Source organism: Armigeres subalbatus, chromosome 2 (genome assembly GCF_024139115.2).
Source record: "Armigeres subalbatus isolate Guangzhou_Male chromosome 2, GZ_Asu_2, whole genome shotgun sequence".
Classification (NCBI taxonomy): domain Eukaryota; kingdom Metazoa; phylum Arthropoda; class Insecta; order Diptera; family Culicidae; genus Armigeres; species Armigeres subalbatus.
In genome coordinates, this window is record NC_085140.1 from 92,666,671 (window position 1) to 92,693,697 (window position 27,027).

The 27,027-nt window shown below is 44.1% G+C and overlaps 2 protein-coding genes across 2 annotated transcripts in view; both read right to left on the minus strand.

Moving 5' to 3' along the window:
- Positions 1 to 27,027, minus strand: part of LOC134209982 (apyrase-like) — a 73,695-nt gene that overhangs the window by 524 nt on the left and 46,144 nt on the right. The window contains exons 2-3 of the mRNA XM_062686001.1: positions 655 to 1,591; positions 56 to 304 (exon numbers count right to left, since the gene is read on the minus strand). Coding sequence (XP_062541985.1) covers positions 56 to 304; positions 655 to 1,591 — 1,186 coding nt within the window. The remainder of the gene's footprint in view (positions 1 to 55; positions 305 to 654; positions 1,592 to 27,027) is intronic.
- LOC134209985 (apyrase-like) overlaps positions 11,041 to 27,027 on the minus strand; it is a 42,590-nt gene continuing 26,603 nt past the window's right edge. Inside the window, exons 3-4 of the mRNA XM_062686004.1 lie at positions 11,592 to 11,840; positions 11,041 to 11,532 (exon numbers count right to left, since the gene is read on the minus strand). Of these exons, the coding sequence (XP_062541988.1) occupies positions 11,081 to 11,532; positions 11,592 to 11,840 (701 nt within the window). The 3' untranslated portion in view covers positions 11,041 to 11,080. The remainder of the gene's footprint in view (positions 11,533 to 11,591; positions 11,841 to 27,027) is intronic.

Here is a 27,027-nt window from a genome sequence, read left to right on the forward strand (position 1 = left end):
AAAATATCTAGTTAATACTTCAAATATCATACCACCAAGTAGCAACCGTGAGCACCTCCTTCGTTTAAACTCGCACGAATGTCACTAGCAGGAATCAAAGCAATGGCACTATATGTCCACTGTCCAGGCTCAGCCAACGGGATGTAGGCCGATACCATCGAATCGGCTATCAAGCTCCCCAGACTGCATTCGCCAGAACTGCAGTTCGCATCCGACAAAACTACACTTGAGAGACCAACAGCACGTACGGCTGCCTCTTCGACGGCAAGCTTCCATGGAATCATGGCTTGTGCAACATCCGGGTCTGAAACGGAATACAATGAGAAAATGTTAATTTTTCTATTGTTTGAATTGTTTACTAATAACCTCCACTATTTATTGACAATATGAAATGAATACATTGATATTATTTCTGTTAAAGCATTTTACTTGATACCTTGGCAGGGAGTGCCAAACAATATACAGCATATAGCTGATCGATTATTTTGACTTCCATGTTTTTAATATCTTTTCAAAATAAAAAAGCAGAGTAATTATTAGGGTAAAAATAAAAAGTATTACATTTACTTCCATAAGATACCATAAAAAACAATTGGCCTATAGATATAAGAGCACTGACAGTGATTTGAGATAATGAAATAATGCAATTCTCACCTGGTAACACATCGGCACCCAAATAAATTGGATTTCCTTCCCATCGTTGAATGATTCCATTCTCATCGAAAAATAGCACAATATCTCCTACAAGCTTTGTGAATGCAGAAGCTTGGACAACCAACACTTTGTGGCCATTTTCCTGCGTTACAACTGTCGGATATTCACCTTGCGGGACGTCTGGAATATTCGGATTTTCACCTGAGTACAAGAATGTATGCGAATGACCTCCAACGATTATATCTACTTCAGGTCCAGCATATTCTGCGATAGTTTTATCCACATCAAACCCACAATGTGAAATCACAACAATTATATCCACGCCTTGTCTGTTCAGGACAACTGATTCCTCTCGAACAGTTTCCGTGACATCATTGAAAATAAGGTTTCCAACATCAGCGTTGTTCGGTTTCAACATGACTCCAATAAGTCCGATTTTTCGTCCATTCCGTTCGATAATCAACGACTTTTGGTAGTTCTTAAATTCCGGCTCATCCTTGTTGTCAACGTTGACCAACAGAACCGGTGTATTGATCTCTTCCAAAAACGGAACCACTCCGTCGACCCCATGGATGAAATCGTGATTGCCTATGGTCATAGCATCAGCTGGCAGCATGTTCAAAAGCTCCACCGTAACATTCCATCGATGAACGTTGTACCACAGGGAACCCCGAAAATTATCCCCAGCGTTCAAGTAGAGTGGATTGTTTCTATTGGAAAGCAAATTTTTCACAACAGCCACCGTCCGTGCGTATCCTCCCATGCAGATATCTCCATCCTCTGGATTGCATGTTGGACCATACCCATTGGTCTCCTCAAAACGGGCGTGAATGTCGTTGACGTGGATGATCGACAGTTCATACAGGTCGTCCTCAGCTCGAATCACGAATACCAGTGCCAGTAAAACCATCCATGACCACCACGTTGAGATCATTTTCTGTGCATATAAACAAATTAAGGAACGAAACACATTAAAAACGCATTATAAAAAAAACTTAACTAAACTTAACTTATCACGTTGGTATATAAATTTCTATATAGAACAGAGAAATTAAACTCCCGCAATCAGCAATGATACAGAATTTTTACCAAGTTTATTTGCTTGTATCCAAGGGCTAAGGCGTGAGTATGAATATTGTATGATTGTGGGAAATTATATGATTATTCCCTATTTGAAATTAGCTCTACATTACATTGCACTTTATAGTGCAACGCCAAAAAATTATCTGTAAATAGTCACGTACCTGAACTGACCAAGGAGAGCCGTATACTAAATTTGCATACAACACAAATTGATTTTATAAGGTAGCCCAATACTAGAAAATTTCATTCGTATTACTGATATACTTGTTCGAATGGAATTGATAAGATTGCATTGTCATCTCGAATCAACATCCGAGGTGGGCTTGTTTCTGTATCTAGTATGAAGATTTTTTATCTTTTGGTCAGCTGTTGGGAAATTTCCAAATGTGAATCAGTATCATGTAGAACTTATTAGACCGTTTCAAAAAAATTGCTATCGAAAATACGTACTATAGAAATTTAAAAATGTAGATTTTTTTATATTTAGATCATACTACCGGTAACGCTGGGTAGATACCTTTTCGTGGTGTGCTATGGGGTAAGCTCTACCATGGTCACATTGCTAGGTACAGGCAAATCCTGAACCAACGAATATCCTCCCAATATACAACTCCGTGGTTCTTATTCCTTCTCTCCCTAGTAACGGTACAGGTAGGCGTGACCAGGAAAAGTAATTCTAATACTTTTGTCATTTTTGTCTTAGATTGAAATTAAGGACTACACCCACCTTGATTTCTAAAAGCAATCTGGACAAAGATTTCAAAGGAAACATGAGTATCACTAGTTTCTAGTCTACGAAGTATACCACATACAGCAATGCCATGTGTTGATAGCAAGGTGGACTGTATGCTGTTCTGCATACAGGTGGATTGCCCGTTCCCCTCGTGGGACCGAGCCACGGATGGACAATGCCGGTGGCTGCCGTCGTAGTGGAAGCAGGTATGTGCCTGCCTGTTAATTATGGACCGTCTTTCTGGGTTCGTCGAAAAGTTCTACGATCCGACAATGAACGTGAGTATACTGGCAAGCGTGTGCGAGCGTATCTGAAGCAGCAAAACGGAGTGGCCGGGCGCAAACGTCGGTACTTGGTGGAAATGGCCCGTTGTATGCAGATTGACGCCAACATGGATCATCAACTCTGCGGAAAGGCGGTGGTTACAGCCAACTACCTTCAAAATCGCCTGCCTTCTCGCTCAATCTCCGGTTCTCTCCTCTAACATACCACGTGAGGCTGAATTGGATGCTCACTCTACCCTCTTCTGCCATGCCACGAGGTGTCGATAGCGATAGGTACCAATAGTTCTACGCTACGACCCTCCTACCTCGGCATGTGCAGTCCATACTAACACCTATGTGCACACTCTTCTGCCATGCCTCGTGATGGCGACTGCGGTTGCCACCCGCTGTGACACTCTTACGTCGACATGCGCAAACCTCTCATTCACTTCCTTGCGCGCAGCCTGTTTTCACTCTAACTAACCAATCACAAGTTAGTCATGCTTGTCGACTGCTGTTCGGCGCGCCAGATTCTCTGCAAGCTGCAGGGAATCTGAGTGGTGTCAGTCGAAACTACGTTCCACTTCTCCACCGCTTAGCACATCCTCTGGATAAGGGTATCCGGGGTTGTGTCCCGGGGCTCTCCGCGTGCCCAAACCTGTGCCCAAAATTGTGTCAGATAGAATTGAACTTCCCCATGGGGTCTCTCCACCCAGCTCGATATGTTAGGTATCAGCCGGTGGGTCCACCTACCTTTAAAAGAATTATCCCACTCGCGTTGCCATCCGGCAACCGAAGTCACCCTGATGCGTTCACGGGCTCCTCTAGTACCACATAACTCGAAACACCCTTCAACTTCCCGGATGACCAGTCCAACTGGCTCTCGCCCAGGACGGGCCTCCGTACCTAAGAATAGATACGACAACGCCTGCCAGTAGCCTACGTCTACTGCCACACACCTTGGAACTGTTGGACATCATCCTCGATAATGCCGCAACAGCAGTCGAAGCCATCTTGCACGCATAGTCGACATGGATGGCGAAGGTCATCTCGTCGTATATTACGACCCCAAAGAGCTTCAAACTCCGCTTTGATGCGAAAGCGACTTCACTCACGTGAATCACTGCATGTTGAACCGACTTGCGATTGTTGACGATAACCACCTCCGTCTTATTTTAAGCGATCTCCAGGCCTCTAGCGCTCATCCAATCCGCCACCGTGCTGATCGCGTGTGCTGCGGTCAGTTCTACCGTAGAACCACGTTCATTCGACACCATTTAATTCGACACCATTTCATTCGACACGGCACGGCAAATGCTGGGTAAAGCGTACCATTGGTACTTCGCGTACCTGAAGGAATAAAATAGACCCCATCTCGCGGTCCTTAGCCTCTTACCCAGCAACTCCTATCCCTACCTCCCCGCGGTGCTGGCCGGGATACGAGCAACCTTAGGGAAGATCGGGTAACCAACCCCGGTGGGAACTATGGTCGTATGCTGACAGGGAAGGGGGGGTTTGCTCCTCTCCGGAGGTGCAAATCTTATTGAGCGTCTGTTCTCCATGTCAGGATCGGCTCACAACAGCGTTTGTTCTCCATGTTAGGGGCGGCTGATCATCGTCCGAGTGCCAGCGAGGGACTCTAAGTGAAACTGTGCACCATGGTCCACCGGAAATAAGGAGGAATGGTCCTCCGGAAATTTAGGGGGTTTGGTGTCAGGCCCTGCAAGCCAGCCTTTAAAAAATCATAAGCAACGGACAATCAACAAGAGAGTACGGACCAGAACCATCGGCGAAGACCACTGCGACGAAAAGGGACTAGCGATTGGAAACTCGGTTCGTGGAACTGCAAATCTCTCAACTTCATCGGGAGCACACGCATACTCGCCGATGTGCTTAAGGACCGTGGATTCGGCATCGTAGCGCTGCAGCAGGTTTGTTGGAAGGGATCAATGGTGCGAACGTTTAGAGGTAATCATACCATATACCAGAGCTGCGGCAACACACATGAGCTGGGAACAGCTTTCATAGTGATGGGCGATATGCAAAGGCGCGTGATCGGGTGGTGGCCGATCAATGAAAGAATGTGCAGGTTGAGGATCAAAGGCCGGTTCTTCAACTTCAGCATAATCAACGTCCATAGCCCACACTCCGGAAGCACTGATGATGATAAGGACGCATTCTACGCGCAGCTGGAACGTGAGTACGACAGCTGCCCAAGCCACGACGTCAAAATCATCATAGGAGATTTGAACGCTCAGGTTGGCCAAGAGGAGGAGTTTAGACCGACTATTGGAAAGTTCAGCGCTCACCGGCTGACGAACGAAAACGGCCTACGACTAATTGATTTCGCCGCCTCTAAGAATATGGCCATTCGCAGCACCAACTTCCAACACAGCCTTCCGTATCGGTACACCTGGAGATCACCACTGCAGACAGAATCACAAATCGACCACGTTCTGATTGATGGACGGCACTTCTCCGACATTATCGACGTCAGGACATATCGTGGCGCTAACATCGACTCGGACCACTATCTGGTGATGGTTAAACTGCGCCCAAAACTATCCGTCATCATCAATGTTCGGTACCGACGACCGCCGCGGTACGACCTAGAGCGACTGAAGCAACCTGATGTCGCCACTGCATACGCGCAGCATCTCGAGGCAGCGTTGCCGGAAGAGGGTGAGCTCGATGGGGCCCCTCTTGAGGACTGCTGGAATACAGTCAAAGCAGCCATTAACGACGCAGCGGAGAACAACGTCGGGTATATGGGTCGAAGTCGACGGAACGATTGGTTCGACGAAGAGTGCAGACAGATTCTGGAGGAGAAGGACGCAGCGCGGGCGGTCGCGCTGCAGCAAGGTACCAGGCAGAACGTGGAACGTTATAAACGGAAGCGGAGACAGCAGACCCGCCTTTTTCAGGAGAAGAAACGCCACCTGGAAGAAGCGGAGTGCGAAGAGATGGAACAGCTGTGCCGTTCTCAAGATACACGCAAGTTCTATCAGAAGCTCAACGCATCCCGCAAAGGCTTCGTGCCGCGAGCCGAAATGTGCCGGGATAAGGATGGGAGCATCTTGACGGACAAACGTGTGGTGATCGAAAGGTGGAAGCAGCACTACGAGGAACATCTGAATGGCGCTGAGAGTACAGGCAGTGAAAGTCAAGGCAACGGAGGAGATGACTACGTCAGTTCAGCGGACGATGGAAGCCAACCAGCCCCCACCTTGAGGGAAGTTAAGGATGCCATTCAACAGCTAAAGACCAATAAAGTAGCTGGTAAGGATGGTATCGGAGCTGAGCTCATCAAGATGGGCCCGGCAAAGCTGGCCACTTGCCTGCACAAACTGATAGTCAGAATCTGGGAAACCGAACAGCTACCGGAGGAGTGGAAGGAAGGGGTTATATGCCCCATCTACAAGAAAGGCGACAAACATGGAGTGTGAGAACTTTCGAACGATCACCATCCTTAATGCCGCCTACAAAGTGATATCCCAGATCATCTTCCGTCGTCTGTCACCATTAGTGAACGAGTTCGTGGGAAGTTATCAAGCCGGCTTCGTTGACGGCCGCTCGACAACGGACCAGATCTTTACTGTACGGCAAATCCTTCAAAAATGCCGTGAATACCAGGTCCCAACGCACCATCTGTTTGTTGATTTTAAGGCGGCATACGACAGTATAGACCGCGTAGAGCTATGGAAAATTATGGACGAGAACAGCTTCCCTGGGAAGCTTACCAGATTGATTAAAGCAACGGTGGATGGTGTGCAAAACTGTGTGAAGATTTCGGGCGAACACTCCAGTTCGTTCGAATCGCGCCGGGGACTAAGACAAGGTGATGGACTTTCGTGCCTGTTGTTCAACATTGCGCTAGAAGGTGTCATGCGGAGAGCCGGGTGTAACAGCCGGGGTACGATTTTCAACAGATCCAGTCAATTTATTTGCTTCGCGGATGACATGGACATTGTCGGCCGAACATTTGCAAAGGTGGCAGAACTGTACACCCGCCTGAAACGTGAAGCAACAAAAGTTGGACTGGTGGTGAATGCGTCAAAGACAAAGTACATGCTTGTGGGCGGAACCGAGCGCGACAGGGCCCGCCTGGGAAGCAGTGTTACGATAGACGGGATACCTTCGAGGTGGTCGAGGAATTCGTCTACCTCGGATCCTTGCTAACGGCTGACAACAACGTTAGTCGTGAAATACGAAGGCGCATCATCTGTGGAAGTCGGGCCTACTACGGGCTCCAGAAGAAACTGCGGTCGAAAAAGATTCGCCACCGCACCAAATGTGTCATGTACAAGACGCTTATAAGACCGGTTGTCCTCTATGGACATGAAACATGGACAATGCTCGAGGAGGACTTGCAAGCACTCGGAGTATTCGAGAGACGGGTGCTTAGGACCATCTTTGGCGGTGTGCAAGAAGACGGTGTGTGGCGGCGAAGAATGAACCATGAGCTCGCCCAACTCTACGGCGAACCCAGTATCCAGAAGGTAGCTAAAGCCGGAAGGGTACGATGGGCAGGACATGTTGCAAGAATGCCGGACAGCAACCCTGCAAAGATGGTGTTCGCTTCCGATCCGGCAGGTACGAGACGGCGTGGAGCGCAGCGAGCGAGATGGGCAGACCAGGTGCAGAACGACTTGGCGAGCGTGGGGCGTATCCGAGGATGGAGAGATGCGGCCTCGAACCGTGCATTGTGGCGTCAAATTGTTGATTCAGTCTTATCTGTTTAGATGTTAACTAAATAAATGAAATGAATAATTCAACACTTTTTAATTCGTTCCCCGGTAATTCGACACTTGTCGAATTAAAAAGTGGCGGAGCACATGCTCTGCTGTCACATTTTGCTGTCACCGAGCCAACACTTTCTCATTAGGCGCTAAACGCACCCAGTATTGAACCTTGCTCCTGCGGTAATAGGAACGCTTCTCTGACAGGCATCGGTCTCGTATAATAGTACACGGTGGAATGGAAATAGCTTTCCAAAATCCGGTACAGGCCCACCGGCAGGCTAATCCGGCGTAATAGCTTGCGCTATTGAATGCGTTCTTTACATCAAGTGTTACTAACGCACAGTATCGAATACCTCGCCTTTTCTGTTGGATCCCTATCTCGGTGGTCTTTACCACCGAGTTAATAGCGTCCGACGTGGACTTACCCTTGCGAAAACCGAACTGATTGCTTGACAGGCCGTTCGTACTCTCTGAGTACGGGATCAGCCTGTTGAGGATGATTCTCTCTAGCAACTTGGCCGTCGTGTCTATACGCCAATGGGTCGCCCGGCGGCTTCCCGGCCTTCGGCAACAACACCAATTTTTGCCTTTTCCATATTTCGGGGAATACACACTCATCAAGGCATCTCTGCATAGCTAGCCTGAACATTTTCGGATTCGCTATGATTGCTACATTGAGAGCGCTGTTCGGAACTCCATCAGGCCCTGGAGCTTTGTTCGTTACCAGGGGTTTGGCCACTGCGAGTAATTCTTCGTTCATCACCGGAGCCACCATTTTAACCGCACCCATATTGCCTTGCGGTGCAGGAGGCCTTGTGGCTCGGGACGGGAAGAGTACCTTGATAATCCTCGCCAATCTATCCGGGGACCATTCAGGGGGTGAAGAGCTCCCTTTGGTCTTGGCCATCACTATCCTGTAGAGCCCCACGGATTCGCGTTGGCTCCTTCGCATAGGTTGTCGAAACACGCTCTCTTACTGCTCTTGCTGACCTTGTTAAAAACCAGTTTCGCAGCTCGAAACACTTTACGGCGGTTCGTGTGATAGGACAGCTACCAACGCATCCCCGCTTAGACGTTTAGTGTTCTCTTGCAATCCCAGGGCCGCGGTGAAAACTTCGCAGTCGAAGTGATTGGTTCTCCAACCACGAACCGTACCAAACGTAACGTCAATCCATGACTCATGACCTCTTCGATTGGTGCAGCGGCTGTCCCACTCCACTGCCCAAGCGTTAAAATCTCCTGCTATGACAACCGGCCCACTAGGTCAGACGATAGCCTATCGATCATCTGGTTGAACTGTTCTAATGGCCACCTTGGTGGGGCATAGCAGCTACAATAGAACACACCATTGATCTTGGCTATCACCCCTTAGCAGAGGAGTGTACCACCGTCCCGTCGTGCAAATAGCCAACATCCTAGACCCGTCCGCCACACAATTGCCGTCATCGACAGGGACGTTGTACGGGTCGGACAGGAGGGCAACATCGGTCCTCGACTCCGAGACCGACTTTCACAGCAGCTGCAGGGCAGTTGCACAGTGGTTAAGATTCAGCTGTGTCACTTGCACGGCTTCTTCTTGTTTGTCTCTCCAATGAGACACAAAGATCCACCCATAACCTGGTTACAGGCTTGCTGTTTATTGGCCGATAGCATCTGGCCACTGAAGGCGGCTGGAGTTAGCTCCCTGGGCATACTGACCAGCCGATCTTCAACTTCCCTCGCTCCATTACCATTTTGGCTCCCGCAACCGGTAACCTAAGATAGACTACCAGAGACTGCCAGAGGGATCGCCTCTTAGGTGTACAGAAGTCTTCTCGACCTCTGTACCGCACTAGTCTCTGACTACAGAGACGACGTCGTCCGCGCTCGTGACCTCGTCCAGTTGCTTGCACTGGAGGGTCACTTCCACCCCCAACGACCTCACCTCGGCGTCGTCAACCAAGACCTCTTGGGCCAGCTTCCTGTAGTCAGTCCCACTAGCCTGCGCTCCGCGTTTCAGCCAGATCAGCGCGAGTCAGAAAAAGGGCATCTAAGCCTACTCCCACCCAGCAGGCAAAGCTTGGTGGCCGGATTGGACAGCGTGCTACAAGGCCCGCCACGGTTTTAGGGGATGGAAGACAGCCTAGCCATTAACCCACTCGCCGTTTCCAATCTGGGTCATCCGGTTTTACTAAGAGACTAGAATTCCAGACTGCCAGCCTTCAATATGCAATACAGGTCAGTTCTGCTGTTAGTGAGATTTTGGCAAAACGAATGAAACCACTCTACGACGGTGAACTTGTTATGGAATGCATATCGGCTATTGTCGGCATCGTGTCACGTGTGCCATAAGAAAAAGCCTCCTCCAGTAGCATTAAAAAGTCGCCTGCTTCAGATTCTACTCTCTATCTTCGTAAGGGGAGTTGATGATCATCTTTACATCACAGAGGAATTGGCAGCAGTGATCCCAATGAATGGAACGACTACCGGAAAAAAGCTGAAGGAAGCTGTTAAGACCTGTATGAAGGATATTGGACACTCCTCTAAAAACTTAAGTAGCCTTACAATTGATGGAGCCGATACCGGCAATGACGGGAAAGAACACATTGTGACACTTCCAAAAAAGGACAATAAAAGCCAATAAACTTTATCAACGTAAGGGATCCTCCACCACCAAGTCTACATAATGTTGATGGAAATGGAAGCAAAATACGGAGGTTTTCTGTATTATTGCGTGCAAAGATCGTTGACTAAGCCGTAATACCAGGAATGAGAGATTTTATTCTCTTTAAAAGGAAAACGCACGAGCTATAAAAGGTTGGGCAGGCGCATGCATTAGGCGAAGCTTAAGTAGATAAGTTGGTGATTCCTTCAAACATTCCTCCAGCGAACATTAAAGTGCATGATGAATTCATCAAACCAAACAAAGTCCAATCCGATGACGACGATGAATGGGAGGATCCAGTGGATGAAGACAAAGAGTTTTCAAATATTCAAAGATCAACCAGATGACCTGCCAATCTGAAGATTGGAAAGAACCTGTAGGAGATTAATCACCGGACAGGTATGCGTGCGTTGCTAAACCGCTGGTTCGTGAATGGCGTGAACATTGTTAGAGTGGCTGGAGCTTGTTCTGCATCGTGTCAGCATCATGAAGGCAGCCCTTTCTACATGATGTAGGTATCACTACCCTGGAAAGCTAGCTAATACCGAACATTCTCCAATTATCAAGAAAGGCAAAACCAGAAGGATGGATTCAACGACAAAAGACCCGACAACGAATAAAGGACAACGATTTCAAAGTCGGATCTTGAAATGCGAGAACTTTGAATGAATGAGCAATCCAGCAAACAAAGTGGCCCAAAACCGGATAATCTGAATTCCTAGTGGTAAATCCCATCACAAACACATCATTCACGTCTTAATTCAAATCTTCTATAGCGACGGTGACAGAGCCGAGCGTGGAGTTGACTTCATGGTGATCGGAAAGCAGATGAAGCTTTTACCCTGATCTACATGAAGCTTGGATATGTTTAGGTAAAGGCACTGATGAAAAGAAGAATTGGAAACCTTGTGATGCTTGCTATGTTTTAGATTTATTTCTTAAACTCGATAATCCATCTAAATTAGGAATAGATTTCAATCCTACCATCGGTTTCTTGCGTCACTGGAGAGTTTTGCCTAACGTAGTCCTCAAACGCTACGTTGTCTAGCGGTCCAATAAGCTTGCTACGTGCACGATCCGAAAATTGATAGAATCCGTTACCACCACGTGACGTGAAATAATTAGTTATCACACGATAATACTTCAGTGGATCGAGAGGACCAAAACGAGGAACCCTGCAATCATTGCAGCGGACTTCCAGGGAAACAACTCGCTCCCCAACCGGATTCGTGACATTGTATTTGACCCGAAGTCCAGACACCTGCATCATACTGGGTCCAACAAAAGTTTCCTCATCCGAAGTTTGTGCCACAGACTGCTCCAGGATGTCCAGAAGATAATCACCACGTAGTTCAATGCTTATCAGATTATTCTCATTTTGTAGAACATCCAGAACGTCAGCGTATGTAATTTCTGTTGGAACGAAAGAAAAATGTAACAAATATCTCCACTTTCAAATAATCCATCAGCACCTCCTTCGTACAAAGTTGCACGAATGTCACTAGCAGGAATCAAAGCAATGGCACCATATGTCCATTGTCCAGGTTCAGCCAGGGGGATGTAAGCCGATACCATCGAATCGGCTACAAAGCTGCCCATGTTGCATTCGCCTGAACTGCAGTTCGCATCCGACAAAACTACACTTGTTAGACCAACAGAACGCACGGCTGCCTCTTCGACGGCAAGCTTCCACGGAATCATGGCTTGTGCAACATCTGGGTCTGCAATAGAAATAAATAAAAAATAATTTGAACTTAGTATTGGTTGAATAATTTACTCAATAGATATGAATGATAGGTATGAAAAACCAATCGATTAAACATGTCCGTTTTGACCTACTATTAACGGAATCGAATTATATTTATATAAATAATAGTTGTTAAAGTGGAAGAAACTTTTCTTAGACAAGAAAATGGTTGGCCAATATTCGTTTGTTGAAACCTTTTTATAATAGTTTGACGCATACCTATAGTTGTTTGTTGAAGCTTCGGAAGACTGTTACCAAGATCGAACAAATAACATTGAGAGCGTACGCCTCCACTTGCAATGACGTATGGTTGATGTGATCACCTTCTTAATTATAAATTTTCAAGAGTTTTTATAATTTTTCATCAATATTTTCATACTATTTTATAGTAGATTTTTACTCGTTGCGAAAAGGGATTTTGTTTTATTTTTGCCGTTCGTACTTTTTCAATTATTCGTGTTAATACTTTCAATAAACAGTATTGATATTGCAGTTTATCATGACACAGACTGGCCCATTTTTATCACGACGGACAAGGAAAGAAATAAATGCATTTCGATGCCCAAAATAATAAGAATCACTAGCGTGCACAGCGATCATATGAAGGGGGGGCACGGAATGACAAAGGTGCATAATAGTCCAAAGTGGTGGCGTGGTGCGAGGTGCGAAAGGTGCATAATGCAATAAAAGGTATCTGGTAATAATAGCTTATCAGATGGTGTAAAAATGATCACACAGAATAAGGTGCAAGGAGATATTGATGAAAGTAAGAGCTTTTCGAACAAATCACCCCACCGCCAGAGTGTTCTGCTTAGTTTCACAATAATATTAAGGTGGTAAACTCAATCAACCTTGCTTAATATGTACAAAAACACCTTGCAAAATACCACCTGAAATGTGAAGCAGCAAAAGTTGGACCGAGGTGAATGCATCGAAGACTAAGTATATGCTAGTGAGCGGAACCGAGTGCGACAGGGCTCGTCTGAGAAACAGTGTTACGATAGAGGTGGTCTTCTTCTTTGGCGGTGTGCAGAAAGGTGTGAGGCGGGAAAGTATGAACCACGAGCATGCTCAACTCTACGGCGAACCCAGGGAAGGGTACGATGGGCAGGACATGTTGCAAAAATGCCAGACAGCAACCCTGCAAAGGTGGTGTTTTCGACCAACCCGGCAGGTACTAGAAGGCGTAGAACGCAGCGAGCGAGGTGGGCTGACTAGACGCAGAACGGCTTGCCAAGCGTGGGGCGCCGTGGCCTCGAACCGTGTATCCAATTCTCCGCGAGCGGTAATGGCCGCAAGCTTGCCTGTGGGCTAGTCTTTGGAGAAACTTACACTTTTTCGCGCAGTCTTTTGTACATGCTAAGGTTTTTTATAATTGGTTTTGCTCCGTTACACTTTTGTATTAAACCTTTAAAATTTTATATAGATCGCCACGCTGCTCGGAACACTAACCCCCTCGCTTCCACTTAGAAGCGTGACGTACTTTGTGGATGATGCCTATTTCTTTTTCTGCAGCTTTATAATCAGACTAGAGCATGCTACACAAATTTTCACGGGATATGGTTTATAATTTTCACGGGTAATCTTTTTATTTTAATCAGGAAATGCTTTATTGGGATTCTTTTATATTCACACAAGCAAAACCACAATAGTACTTATTTGACTTTCTAAGGAAAATTATTTTTCCTTTTAACACGATTTTTTTTCTGAATTTCCACGAAAATACTTCTCTGCACGCAGCACTTTCTTACTTGAATTTTCACTGAAAATGAGACTGAAGAAGAGATTCTACTAAAACTCCACGGGATTTTTCTCAAGTTGTCAAGGTAAATTATAACATTTTCAAAGAAAGTTCAAAATTTTAATTAACTTTAACATGAAGTGCATTTAAATTACACAAAATTCTTCAGCATTCCTACAGGAAATTAATCTTAACTACCACAGGAAAATATTCTTAATTACCATGAGAAATTCTTATAAATATCGACGAAATATTCTACTAATTCGCCAAATGTCCTATTTGTAGATATTCAGAATTTTTTTCTTTATTTGCATAGGAAATTCTAATCAAATTCGTAAGAAACTTGTTCTGAACTTCTCCGGATGTTCTCCAGGCATTTTTTTTTTAGATATTTTCATGAGCATTTTTTTTCGATTTTTCACACGAAACTTCGATTTTTTAACGATTAATTTGTATTTATTTTCTAGTATTTGTTTTTAACAATAATTTTACATTATAAGTTGTTGACCACATGGCCCTTGATCTTAAGAATTATTAATTTGTTTATATAATTAAACTTTTCGCACCGGGGAAGTTAATCCTACATAGTAGCCTGAGCAAGGATTTGTTTAATGAAAAAAAGACTTAAAATTAAATTTGATATTCTAACTATTCTATATACAGTACGATAAAATTTGATAACCTTATTTGATACGAGCGCCCTAATTGCATCTTGGTCAGAGGAAAAGCAACAGACCCTAAACTTTTCTTTGTGCTCACCAAAGCGATCTTGCAATGTTTTAATCTCGGTCAGACGGTGGACCTCAGATGTTCTTTTCCTGGTGAGGTGTTCATGCAGGGTTGTTAATAGATAAATTATCATCGTTAATTTAATCGTTAACGTCCACTACGACGACGATAACGGTTGTACGATGATGCTTCGTTGGCGATAAAGTGAGCGTTGATTCAACGTTATCGTGTATTCGTTGATTTATCTATAATTATCGAGTTAACGGTAACATGTACTACAGTTATTTTTAGAATTGCTTCGCCTCAAAATATTAAGTGACATCCTTAAATCATGGGGTTAAATTGGTAAGAAGAACTTCAAGAGAAATACTTCCGGAGAGAATTTCGGAGCAATATCCGCAGGAATTTTCCGAGGAACTTCGGATGAATTTCTCGAAGAACTGCCGAAGGAAATTTTAGAGGAATTTCCATGGGGATTCTCAGATGAACTTCTGGGGGAATTCTTAGATGAACCTTTGAAAGAATTCCAAGAGAAACTTCCCTAGGAATTTCCTGAAGAACTTCAATAGAATATATAGAAGGATCTTTCGGAGGGATTTTCGTTGTAATTTCCTTAGAAATTTCGGAGGAATTCCCAGAGGAAATTTTGTACGAATTTTCAGGGTGGAATTTCTGAAGGAATTCCCAAAGGAACTTTCAAAGGAATTCCAAGAAGAACAAAAGAATTCCAAGAGGAGTCCGGAACAGCTTCCATGGGAATATCCTGAAGAGCTTCTGGAGAAATTATAGGGGAATTTTACGGACGAATTCACGTAAGAACCTTTGGAGGTATTCCTAAGTGAACTTTCGTAGAGCTTCCCAGAGGAACTTCTGGATAATCTTCTGTAGGCATTTGCTTAAGAACTTCCAAAGGAATTTTTGAATGAATTTCCTAAAGTATGTCCGGAAGAATTACCGGAGGAACTTCCGGATGAATTTCTGGAGGAATTTCCTGAAGAGCACCCGATGAAATTTGCTAAAGAACTTCTGGAGTCATTTGTTGAGGAACTTTCGAAGAAGCTCCCAGAGGAGCATTTAACGGAGGAATGCTGCTGAAATTTCTGGATGAATTCCCGAAGGAATTCTTTGAGGAACTTCCGAAGGAAGTCCCGGAGGAGCTACTTGAGAAATTTCCAGAATAACTTCCAGAAGAATTGCCAGAATAACTTCCAAGAAGTTCTAAGACGAACTTCCAGAAGAATTCCCAGATGAAATTTTAAGGGAATTCCTAGAGGAACTGTCGGAGGAATTCCCAGAATTCCTATCAATGGAATTCTTAGAGGAACTTCCGGAAAATGCCAAGAGGAGGAACTTCGGTAGGAATTCCCTGAAGAACTTAAAAATTCTCAATTCTCTGAGAAACTTCCGTAGAGATTTTCGTAGAATCTTCCGGAGGATTGTCTAGAGGAACTTCCCGAAGAATTCTTGGAGGAACTTCCGAAGGAATTTCTAAAAAAAAACTTCCAGAAGAATTCTAGAGACATTCCCAGAGGAAATTCCGTTGGAATTCCGAGTGGAATTTCCGGAGCAATCCACAGAGGAACTTCTAGAGGAATGCCTGGAGTAAATTCCGGAAGCTTTCAAATGAATTATTATAGAAATTCCCTGAAGAACTTCAAGAAATTTTCGGAGCAACTTCCAGAAGTTTTATTGGAAGAACTTCCTAAGGATCTACCAAAGGAATTTCTTGAGGAATTTTTGAAGAATTTTTTTTAAACTTCCAGAGGAATTCCCGGAGGTATTCTTGAGAAAATTCCAGATAAACTTCCGGTGGAATTACCGGAGTAACTTCCATAGACATTCCCGAAGGAACTTTTGAAAGAGTTTCTGGAGGAATTTCCAGACGAACTACTAGAAGAATTTCCGGAGGAATTCCCAGAGGAATTTCCGAAAGAATTCCAAGAGGAACTTCCGGAGAAATTGCTAGCGAAACTTCCGTAGTAATTCCTGGAGGGTCTTCCAGAGGAGCTTGTGCCACCAAGCGAATGAACTAAAAAATAACATGTTTTTTAATTCTTTATTACCGAGACTTTCATCCCGAGACTGGCTCGTCTCGAATAATATGTTCTTCATCAACAAATTTGATGACGACGACAACTTTCTAAATATTACGGATTCGAACCAAACGAGTATTACCATATATTCTAACACCACCAAGCGGATAGGTTTCAAAATAATATATGGTTAATAAAATGGATAAAACTCAACGAGTTTTTTATATACACTATCGCCGCCAAATGGACGAGTTCCGAAATAATATGATTTGCAACAGTATGGTATTGACCTCCTGAACAAGTTTGTAGAAGACGACACCTTTCTAAATCTATGGATTGAGAAATATATTACTAATACTATCATGAACATCAAAGGTCATTTTTGGTCCGATCAGAGGTCTCGACATCTCAAAAAAATCTTGATGGACGGGAAAATTTGTGAGTCCCAAAATTGATCAAATCGGATCACTAACGGCTGATATATATTTCGAATAATGGTCGTTCGTGAAAGTAAAACCTATCTCGGTCGGAGGAGTATTAATTCATTCATTTATTCAGACTAAGGCCGAAGTGGCCTGTGCGGTATATAAGAGTCTTCTCCATTCGGCTCGGTTCATGGCTACACGTCGCCAACCACGCAGTCTACGGAGGGTCCGCAAGTCATCTTCCACCTGATCGATCCACCTTGCCCGCTGCGCACCTCGCCTTCTTGTACCCGTCGGATCGTTGTCGAGAACCATTTTCACCGGGTTATTGTCCGACATTCTGGCTACGTGCCCGGCCCACCGCAGTCGTCCGATTTTCGCGGTGTGAACGATGGATGGTTCTCCCAGCAGCTGATGCAGCTCGTGGTTCATTCGCCTCCTCCACGTACCGTTCGCCATCTGCACCCCACCATAGATGGTACGCAATACTTCCCTTTGGAAAACTCCGAGTGCGCGTTGGTCCTCCACGAGCATCGTCCAGGTCTCGTGTCCGTAGAGGACTACCGGTCTAATTAGCGTTTTGTAGATTGTCAGTTTGGTACGGTGGCGAACTCTATTCGATCGGAGCGTCTTGCGGAGTCCAAAGTATGCACGATTTCCAGCCATTATACGTCTCCGAATTTCTCTGCTGGTATCATTTTCGGCAGTCACCAGTGAGCCCAAGTACACAAATTCTTCTACCACCTCGATTTCATCACCACCGATGCCAACTCGCGGTGGGTGGCTCACATTGTCTTCTCTTGAACCTCTTCCTATCATGTACTTCGTCTTCGACGTGTTGATGACTAGTCCGATCCGCTTGGCTTCCCTCTTCAGTCTGATGTAGGCTTCCTCCATCTTCTCAAAGTTACGTGCCATAATATCTATGTCGTCGGCGAAGCCAAATAGCTGGACGGACTTATTGAAAATTGTACCACTCGTGTTAATCCTTGCTCTTCGTATTACCCCTTCCAAAGCGATGTTGAATAGCAGACACGAAAGACCATCACCTTGCCGTAACCCTCTGCGGGTTTCGAAGGGACTCGAGAATACCCCTGAAACTCGAACTACGCACATCACCCGATCCATCGTCGCTTTGATCAACCGTGTCAGTTTATCCGGAAATCCGTTTTCGTGCATTAGCTGCCATAGCTGGTCCCGATCGATTGTATCATATGCGGCTTTGATGTCGATGAATAGATGATGTGTGGGCACGTTGTATTCGCGGCACTTCTGCAGTACTTGGCGAATGGCGAACACCTGGTCCGTGGTGGAGCGTTCGCCCATAAAACCCGCCTGGTACTGCCCCACGAACTCCCTTGCAATTGGTGCTAGTCGACGGCATAAAATTTGGGAGAGTACCTTGTAGGCGGCGTTCAGCAATGTGATTGCGCGGTAGTTGCTACAATCCACCTTATCGCCCTTTTTGTAGATGGGACACACGACACCTTCCATCCACTCCTGCGGCAAAACTTCCTCCTCCCAAATCTTGGTAATGACCCAGTGCAGCGCTCTAGCCAGTGCCTCACCACCGTGTTTAAATAGCTCTCCTGGTAGTTGGTCAACCCCAGGGGCTTTGTTGTTCTTCAGCCGGCCAATCTCCTCCTGGATTTCTTGGAGATCCGGAGCCGGTAGAATTATGTCCTGCGCGCGTTCCCCCAGGTCCATCCCCATACCGCCATCTTCGTCTGCCACATCGCCATTCAGGTGCTCTTCGTAGTGCTGCCGCCACCTTTGGATCACCTCACGCTCGTTCGTAAGAAGGTTCCCGTTTAAGTCCTTACACATATCAGGCTGTGGCACGTGGCCCTTACGTGAACGGTTCAACTTCTCATAGAACTTTCGTGTGTTATTAGCACGGTACAGTTGCTCCGTCTCTTCACGGTCTCGATCTTCCTGCTGACGCTTTTTCCTCCGGAAAATCGAGTTTTGTCTGTTCCGCGCCTGTTTATATCGTGCCTCGTTCGCCCTCGTGCGGTGTTGCAGCAATCTCGCCCATGCTGCATTCTTCTCTTCTACTAACTGCTCACATTCGCCGTCATACCAGTCGTTTCTCTGATCCGGGGCACCGTGCCAAATGCAGCGGTTGCGGTGCTACCAATGGCGGATCGAATATCTCTCCAGCCATCTTCAAGAGACGCTGCGCCTAGCTGCTGTTCCGTTGGGAGTGCCACTTCCAGTCTACCGTCTTGTAGCCGCCCAATGTTAAGCCGCGGCGTCCGACTTCGACGCGTGTTGATCACCGTCGAGAGTTTTGAGCGCAGGCATACTGCAACGAGGTAGTGGTCGGATTCAATATTCGCACTGCGGTAAGTGCGGACGTTCGTGATGTCGGAGAAGAATTTACCGTCGATTAGAACGTGGTCGATTTGGTTTTCCGTTTCTTGGTTAGGTGATCTCCATGTGGCCTTGTGGATATTTTTGCGAGGAAAGAAGGTGCTTCGGACTACCATTCCGCGGGAGGCTGCGAAGTTTATGCATCGTTGGCCGTTGTCATTCGATACGGTGTGCAGACTATCCGGTCCGATGACCGGTCTATACATTTCCTCCCTTCCTACCTGCGCGTTCATGTCACCAATGACGATTTTGACGTCCCGCAGTGGGCATCCATCGTATGTCTGCTCCAGCTGTGCGTAGAACGCTTCTTTCTCGTCGTCGGGCCTCCCTTCGTGTGGGCAGTGCACGTTGATGATGCTATAGTTGAAGAAACGGCCTTTAATCCTTAGCTTGCACATCCTTGCGTTGATTGGCTGCCACCCAATCATGCGTTGGCGCATCTTACCCAGCACTATGAAGCCGGTTCCCAGCTCGTTGGTGGTGCCACAGCTTTGGTAGAAGGTAGCCGCCCGATGCCCGCTTTTCCACACTTTTTGTCCTGTCCAGCAAATCTCCTGCAGCGCCACGACGTCGAAGTTGCGAGGATGTAATTCATCGTAGATCATCCTGTCGCAACCTGCGAAACCTAGCGACTTGCAGTTCCATGTTCCAAGCTTCCAATCGTGATCCTTTATTCGTCGCCTAGGTCTTTGCCGATTATATCGAGTCGCATTATCTCTTATATTGTTCGTAATTATTGGTTTTCCAGGCGGCTTATTGGGCCTGCGCAAACCTCCTGTCTCGCCGGAGGGCCATCGTGTCAGGGCTGTTTAGCGTCCCACCTAACACGGTCGCTTTGGCGGAGCCTACTTGCGGATACATGCAGCTTTTTATAGAGGTTTAACAGGGCCCACTGTCAAACCCCACCACATCCTAGGCAGGCGCCACAACTCGCAGATGACCTGGGGAGGGATCGTCAAGCCCTTGGACATAGTCCCTGCTACCCCTGCCCTCGGAGGAGTATTAATAAGATGTTTAATTACAATGTTTATTATAATACTTATACTATGTACTATCTACTGGTAATTTCAAAATACAATCTACTGGTAATTGCAAAATACAAAATACAATTTTAGCTCATTTATAGGCTCTCCATTATTTCCGTTTACTAACAATTGTAGGGTGCAGAGTGTATGTAATTAAGAGTGGCGACACTGTCAGAATTGGATCAAAATTCATCTGTCATTCCCATACAAAATCGTGTTCCAAACGAGCAGGAGACCTGTCAAATGCGGCACATGTCGCCACTCTTAATGACATACACTCTGGTAGTGTGTTTTAAATCTAGACCAACATTTGAAAAGGGCGTAACAGCCAAAATTTATTCCTTCTGATTCTTTATCTACGTATATAGCTATATATGTAAAAGAAGAATCAGAAGGAATAAATTTTGGCTGTTACGCCCTTTTCAAATGTTGGTCTAGAAATAATCGAAATTTATTTGTACCGTGTAGTTCGTGGGGAAGCGGCAGTTGAATGTTTTTTGTTCATACAGTGAACAATCGGAATTCATTAGCGTTGCGTAGGTAATTCGCGTTGTTACTCTTCGCGATAAATAGAATCATACAAAGCGAATGATGATTAATTCGGCAGTGCGTGGAGTTTGTTTTGTTTTGAATCGTTGCTTTCCGCGGCGGGAAGAAAGCAACCCATTTATTTCGGTTGGGCTTTTTGTTTATGAAGTGTACACTGAGAAAAACATCTACCTACATAATGGATGTGTGGTTATAATGGTTATGTGTGCATCAGTTGAGTCGATGGTTTTTTGACAATTATATTTTGTAGATTTTTGGTACTGCCGTGAATTTTAGTGGTATTTTTTTTCTTCGAAATTTTCGTGATCGAAATTTAAGTATACGCTTTGCTTCGAGAAACCGATTGAACCGATCATCCCATGATTAAGTACTTTTTATATGCTATCTCTTTTTCGCTGCTGCGAAATTTACCCATTTTTTATGTTCAGTGGTATAACTTGATGGCACAACTTATTAAACGAGCTATGCTATGCCTGAACTTAAAAAAAACTATGAGTTTTACAGCAGAGAGAAAGGGATAGCAAAGAAAAAGACCCATGGGTGACTTGAGTTTCAGCGTGTAAGGAAGATAGTTGACGGGCTTCATGGCCGTGTGATTAGTGTTTACATGCAATCAAAAGGCATTGTGCTGCATTACCATTCGTGCGATATGTGCGATTACCACCTCAGTCGCTATACATTTTGTAAGGAAACATTGTTCGGCAGAGCCAAAGACGTTATATGCTGGTAACGTTGGTCCGTTATCTAGTGTGATGCTTCCTTTAAAGGGCGAAATGCTTACTGGTAGCAATAAAACGTTCAGTGTCTTCAAGAAAAAGGTAACGGTAAAGGTAAAGGTAAATTCGGTATGTAGCCCCGGAACATTAACTTAAAATTGATTATGATAGATTCCTGAAGCCTTCTGCAGTATTCAGGATATCTTTAGGATCTAAATAAATGAGTTTTTGGACATTGAAGATAAATTAAAAATCGTAAATAATTCAGGGATTTACTCACTCAGTGAACTGGAATATCGAAATTCATAACTGGCGCCTTATGAATCTTCGACTGATTATTCCACCAACAGTGCTTCTTATACGCAGTTATCTTCCCGAGCAATCAAGCGTCGATGGGCGTGTGGTCTACATACCGGCCTCCCGACCCCGACGTCCATGGTTCAAACCCAGTCTGCCGCACTTCACTTTTTTCCAATGAAAATCATCATTCATAAGGCAACATATTGAAATTCATACCGATTCCTTGTGGCAAATTTTCATAAGGCGTTTGATTGGAAATCATACTTCTATTTGCCTCAGTGCTGGAAATATGTGAGATTTTATTAGGATTTCAGAATATCACGAAATATACACATTCATGAGAATTTCTTTGCATTGGCATTTTTTAAATTATCTCTGTTTTTTTAGTATAATTTTAACAATTCCTTAGAATTTTTGAAAATTCACTAACTAAATATGGGTGGAAATTCCCTGTTGTGCGTTTTTGTATAAATATCAGACATTTTTTGGATACCGCTAAAAAGTTTGAAAATTTTTAAGAGACTTCTAAGAAAAAATGAAAATCATTATATTTTCCAGGAAATAAAATCCCTTGTTTTTTTTTTGCTCCAGAGCTTCCTTCTGGAATTCCATAACAACTTCCGAAAGAAATTTTACCGGAAGTATTTCCATTGATTCCAGCAGAAGTTCCTCCAAGAATTCCTCTGAAAGTTTATCCAGAAATTCCTCCGGAAGGTCTTCCAGGACTCCTTCGAGGATATTCTGCGGATGTTACTCCAGGAATTCCCCGGGTGTTTCTTCAAGTGTTCCTTCATGAGCTCCTTCAGAAATTCCTCCAGAAGTTTCTCCACGAATTCCTTCGAAAGTTCTTCCAGAAACTCCCCTGGAAGTACCTCCAAGAATTCCTCCAGAAGAATCTTTGGGCATTTCTCCGAAGTTCCTACAGTCAGAAATCTAACCAGTTCCTCTAGCAATATCTCCAAAAGTACATTTGAAAGTTTCTTAAAAACATCCTCCAAATATTTCTACAAGAATTCCTCCAGAAGTTCCTCTAGTAATTTCTCCGAAAGTTCATCCAGTAATTCTACAGAAAGTACATCCGGGAAGTTCTCAGAAATTTCCTTCTCGAACACTTCGAAGTCCTTCTGGCAGTTTCTGCAAAAGTTAATTCGAGAGAATTTTAATGGAATTCCTCCACATTTTTTTCAAGACGTCCTCCGTAAGCTCATCCAGAAATTCCTACAAAACTTCATCCAGTAATTCCCCTAAAGTTCCTCCAGGAGTTCTTTCGTAAGTACCTTCTGGAAATACTCCGGCAGTTCATAGAAGAAATTTCTGTAAATTACTTCAGAAATTCCTAAACTGTGCGGTAAGATGCGGGGCTACAAAGCAAGAGCATACTGAGAGTGGCTGGGTTCGATTCCCAGTCCGGTCTAGGAAATTTTCGGTTTGGGAATTGTCTCGTCTTCCCTGGGCATAAAAGTATCATCGTGTTAGTCTAATGATATACGAATGCAAAAAATGGTAACTTGGCATAGAAACCTCACAGTTGATTACTGTGGAAGGGCTTAATGAACATTAAGCTGCGAGGCGGCAATGTCCCAGTGTGCGATGTAATGCCAATAAGAATAAGAAGAATTCCTCTGGAACTTCCTCAAGGAATTCCTCCAGGATTTCCCCAGAAGTTTCTGCAGGGATTCCTGTGACAGTTGCTTCAGAGATTTATCTGGTAGTTTCAACAGTAATTCTTCATAGAATTTCTCTGGAAACTTCCTCCAAAGATTCCTCGGGAAATTCCCCCAAAAAGTCCTCAGGAAGTTCCTCCAGGAATTATTCCAGGAATTCCAAGGAAGTTTTTCCAGGAATTCCGTCGGAACTTCCTCCCGGAATTCTTCCAGAAGTTTCCCCAGAAATTCTTTTGAAGAATTTCTACGGAAGTTACTCCAGGAGTTCCTCCGGAAGCTTCTTCATGAAGTCCTCTGAAAGTTTCTCCAGGAATTGTTTCGGAAGTACATCCATGAATTCATTCGGAAATAGCACCAGGAACTTCTCCGGACAGTTCCTCAAGGAATTCCTCCAGAATTTCCCTGAAAGTTACTACAGAAATTCCTGTGACAGTTGCTTCAGAAATTTCTCTGGTAGTTGCAACAGGAATTCTCCATAGAATTTCTCCGATAACTTCCTCAAAGAAGTCCTCCGGAAGTTCCTCCAGAAATTCTTCAGGAAGTTCCTCCACAAATTCTTCCGGAAGTTCCTCCAGGAATTGTTTCGGAAGTACCTCCAGCAATTATTTTGGAAGCGTCAGAAAATCCTAGGAAGTTCCCTCAATCAATCCTCCGAAACATTGTCCAGGAAATTCCACGGATGTTAATCCCGGAATTACTACGGAAGTTCCTCCAGAAATTCCTTCAGTAGTTCCTTCTGAAATTCCTTTAAAAGTTTCTCCAGGATCTCCTCCAAAAGTTCTTCCATGAATTCATCCTGGAGATTCTCCAGGAATTCCTCTGGAAATTTCTCCTTGTATTGCTTCATGAAAAACCTCTAGGAATTTCTGTTAATGTTCCTCAGGAATTTCTCCGGAAATCTTAGATGATCCTCTAGCAATAACTCCACAAGTCCATTAGAAAGATTCTTAAGAAAATCTTTCATAAATTTCTACAAGAATTCCTCCGAAAAATGTGCAATAATTTCTCCAGAAAAGACTAGACGAAGCAAGTACCTCCAGAAATGTCTCTGGAAGTTCCTCCAGAAATTCTTCCGACAGTACCTCGGGTAAGTACTCTGATATATCCTACAAGAATAAAATAATGTCTCTGTAGCAATTATTTTGAAAGTTCATTCCAAAGAATATTGACCTCTCGATACTCACTCCGTTGTAAAAATCACAATACTTTCCAAAAAACCACAAGACTGCGGGATTGCGTGAGTGGTTCCGGACTATGCGAGTTCCAAAAGGTTAGGGAAATTCTCCAAAAATTCCTTCAAAGTTCTTCCAGGAATTTCTCCCAAAATTTTTCCAGGAATTCTTCGGGATATTTCTACAGAAATATTTCCAGGAACTCCTTCTCAAGTTCTTTCAATAATACCTACGAAAAACCATGCAATAATTCCTCCGGAAAAGAATCCTCCTTTGGAGAATCCTACAAGAAAATTTCGGAAATATTTCTGCTAGTTCTTCCAGGGTATCCTACGATAGCTCCTCCAGGTATTCCTCTGGAATTTCTTTAAAATATAACGTTGAAGTTCCTCTAGGAATTCTTGCAAAAGTTTATTCGGAAGAATTTCATGGAAATTCTCCTGGAATTTCTCCGAAAGTCCTCCAGAACATTTTTGGAGCATTTTTCGAAGGAATGGGTGAAGAAACTTCAAGAGGAATCCCTGAAGGAACTTCTGGAGGGGTTCCTGGAGAATCATTCGGAGAATTTCCTGGAGGAACATTCGGAGGAATTCTTGAAAGAACTTTCGGAAGATTTTCTGGAGGTACCTTAAAAACCATTCCTGGAAGTACTTGCGTAACATTTCCTTGAAGAGTCTAGCGCGTAAAAACGTCTAGCTCACGTTTAATGCACTTATCCTAAACCGATTTCCTTGTCCAAAATCTCGCTCAAAATACTTTTTTTTTACCGCACGAGAAAGGCATCATCACCGCTAGGTGGATTAATCTGAGTTTTTTGGAAAGTATTCTGATTTTTACAACGGAGTGAGTATCGAGAGGTCAATATTCTTTGGAAAGAACTTTCAAAAAAATTGCTTCAGAAACATTATTTTATTCTTGAAGGATATATCAGAGAACTTACCCGAGGTACTGTCGGAAGAGTTCCTGGAGGAACTTCCAGAGACATTTCTGGAGGTACTTGCTCCGTCTAGTCTTTTCCGGAGGAATTATTGCACTGGACCAACTTGAGGAAAAATAGTTATATTGGTTTCAAGAGGAATTTCTCCATGAACTTACGGAGGATTTTTTGTAGAAATTTATGGAGGATTTTCTCAAGAAACTTTCGAGTGTTTATGTGGAGATATTGCTAAAGGGTTGATTTCCAGATAAATGATTGAGGTAACTTCCGGAGGACTGCTTGAAGGAATTTTCGAAGTAACTCCTTAAGTTACTTCTAGAAGAGTTCTTGTATGAATTCCATGGAGGTACATACGAAAGAATTCATGGGAAACTTTCAGAAGAATCCCTGGTGGAATTTCGTAGTAATTGCCGGAAGAATTTTGAATGAACTTTTCAGATATTGCTATTGGAAGTCCGTGGTTTTTTCATGGTTTTTGAAATAAATTCCATAGTACTTCCTGGAGTTACTTTCGAAGGAATTCTGAAGGAACTTTCAAAGGATTTCCTGGAAAAACTCGCAGATAAACTTTCGGAGAATTTCCTGTAGGATGCCGGAAGTATTACTGAATGAACTTTCGGAGAAATTTCTTCAGAAACTTACGGAGGAATACCTGGAGGAACTTGTAATTCCTGGAGAATCTTCCGAAGATACTTCCAGAAAATCACTTGGATGTTCTTCCGGAGGAATACGAGGAGGAACTACCGGAGGAATTTCTGGAGAAACTTCCGGAGGAATCCCTGATGGAATTACAAAGGAATTCAGTGACTTCGAAGGTAGTAGGAAGTAAGGAACTTCCAGAGGCTATCAAGAGGTACTTCCCAAAGACTTTCTGGAGAAATTTCAGGAGAAATTCTTGGAGAATGTTCCGGAAGAGTTACTAGATGAATTTCTGGAGCACTTTTTAGAGAAATTTTCGAAGAAATTTTATAAACAATTCCTGTTTAAACTAATGGAGAAATTCCTGAAGTAACTGTCATAGGAATTCATGGAGTAACTTCCTGCGAAATCCTAGAGAAATTTCTATGGATCTTTCAGAGGTTTCTGGAGAAACTTCCGGAGGAATTCCTGAAGTAACTTCCAGAAGAGTTCTTGAATGAACTTCCGGAGTATTTCCTGGAGGGAATTACGAAAGTATTCCTGGAGGATGTTCTGGAGGACTTTCGGAGAAATTCCAGGAGAATTTCCATGAAATTCTTCCGAATAAACTTTTGCAAGAATTCCTAGAGGAACTTCAACGTTATATTTGAAAGAAATTCCAGAAGAATTACTATAGCACCTTTAGTAGGATACCCTGGAAGAACTCGCAGAAATATTTCCAAAATTATCTTGTAGTATTCTCCAAAGGAGGATTCTTTTCCGGAGGAATTATTGTATGGTTTTCCGTAGGTATTATTGAAAGAACTTGAGAAGGAGTTGCTGGGAATATTTCTGTAGAAATATCCCGAAGAATTC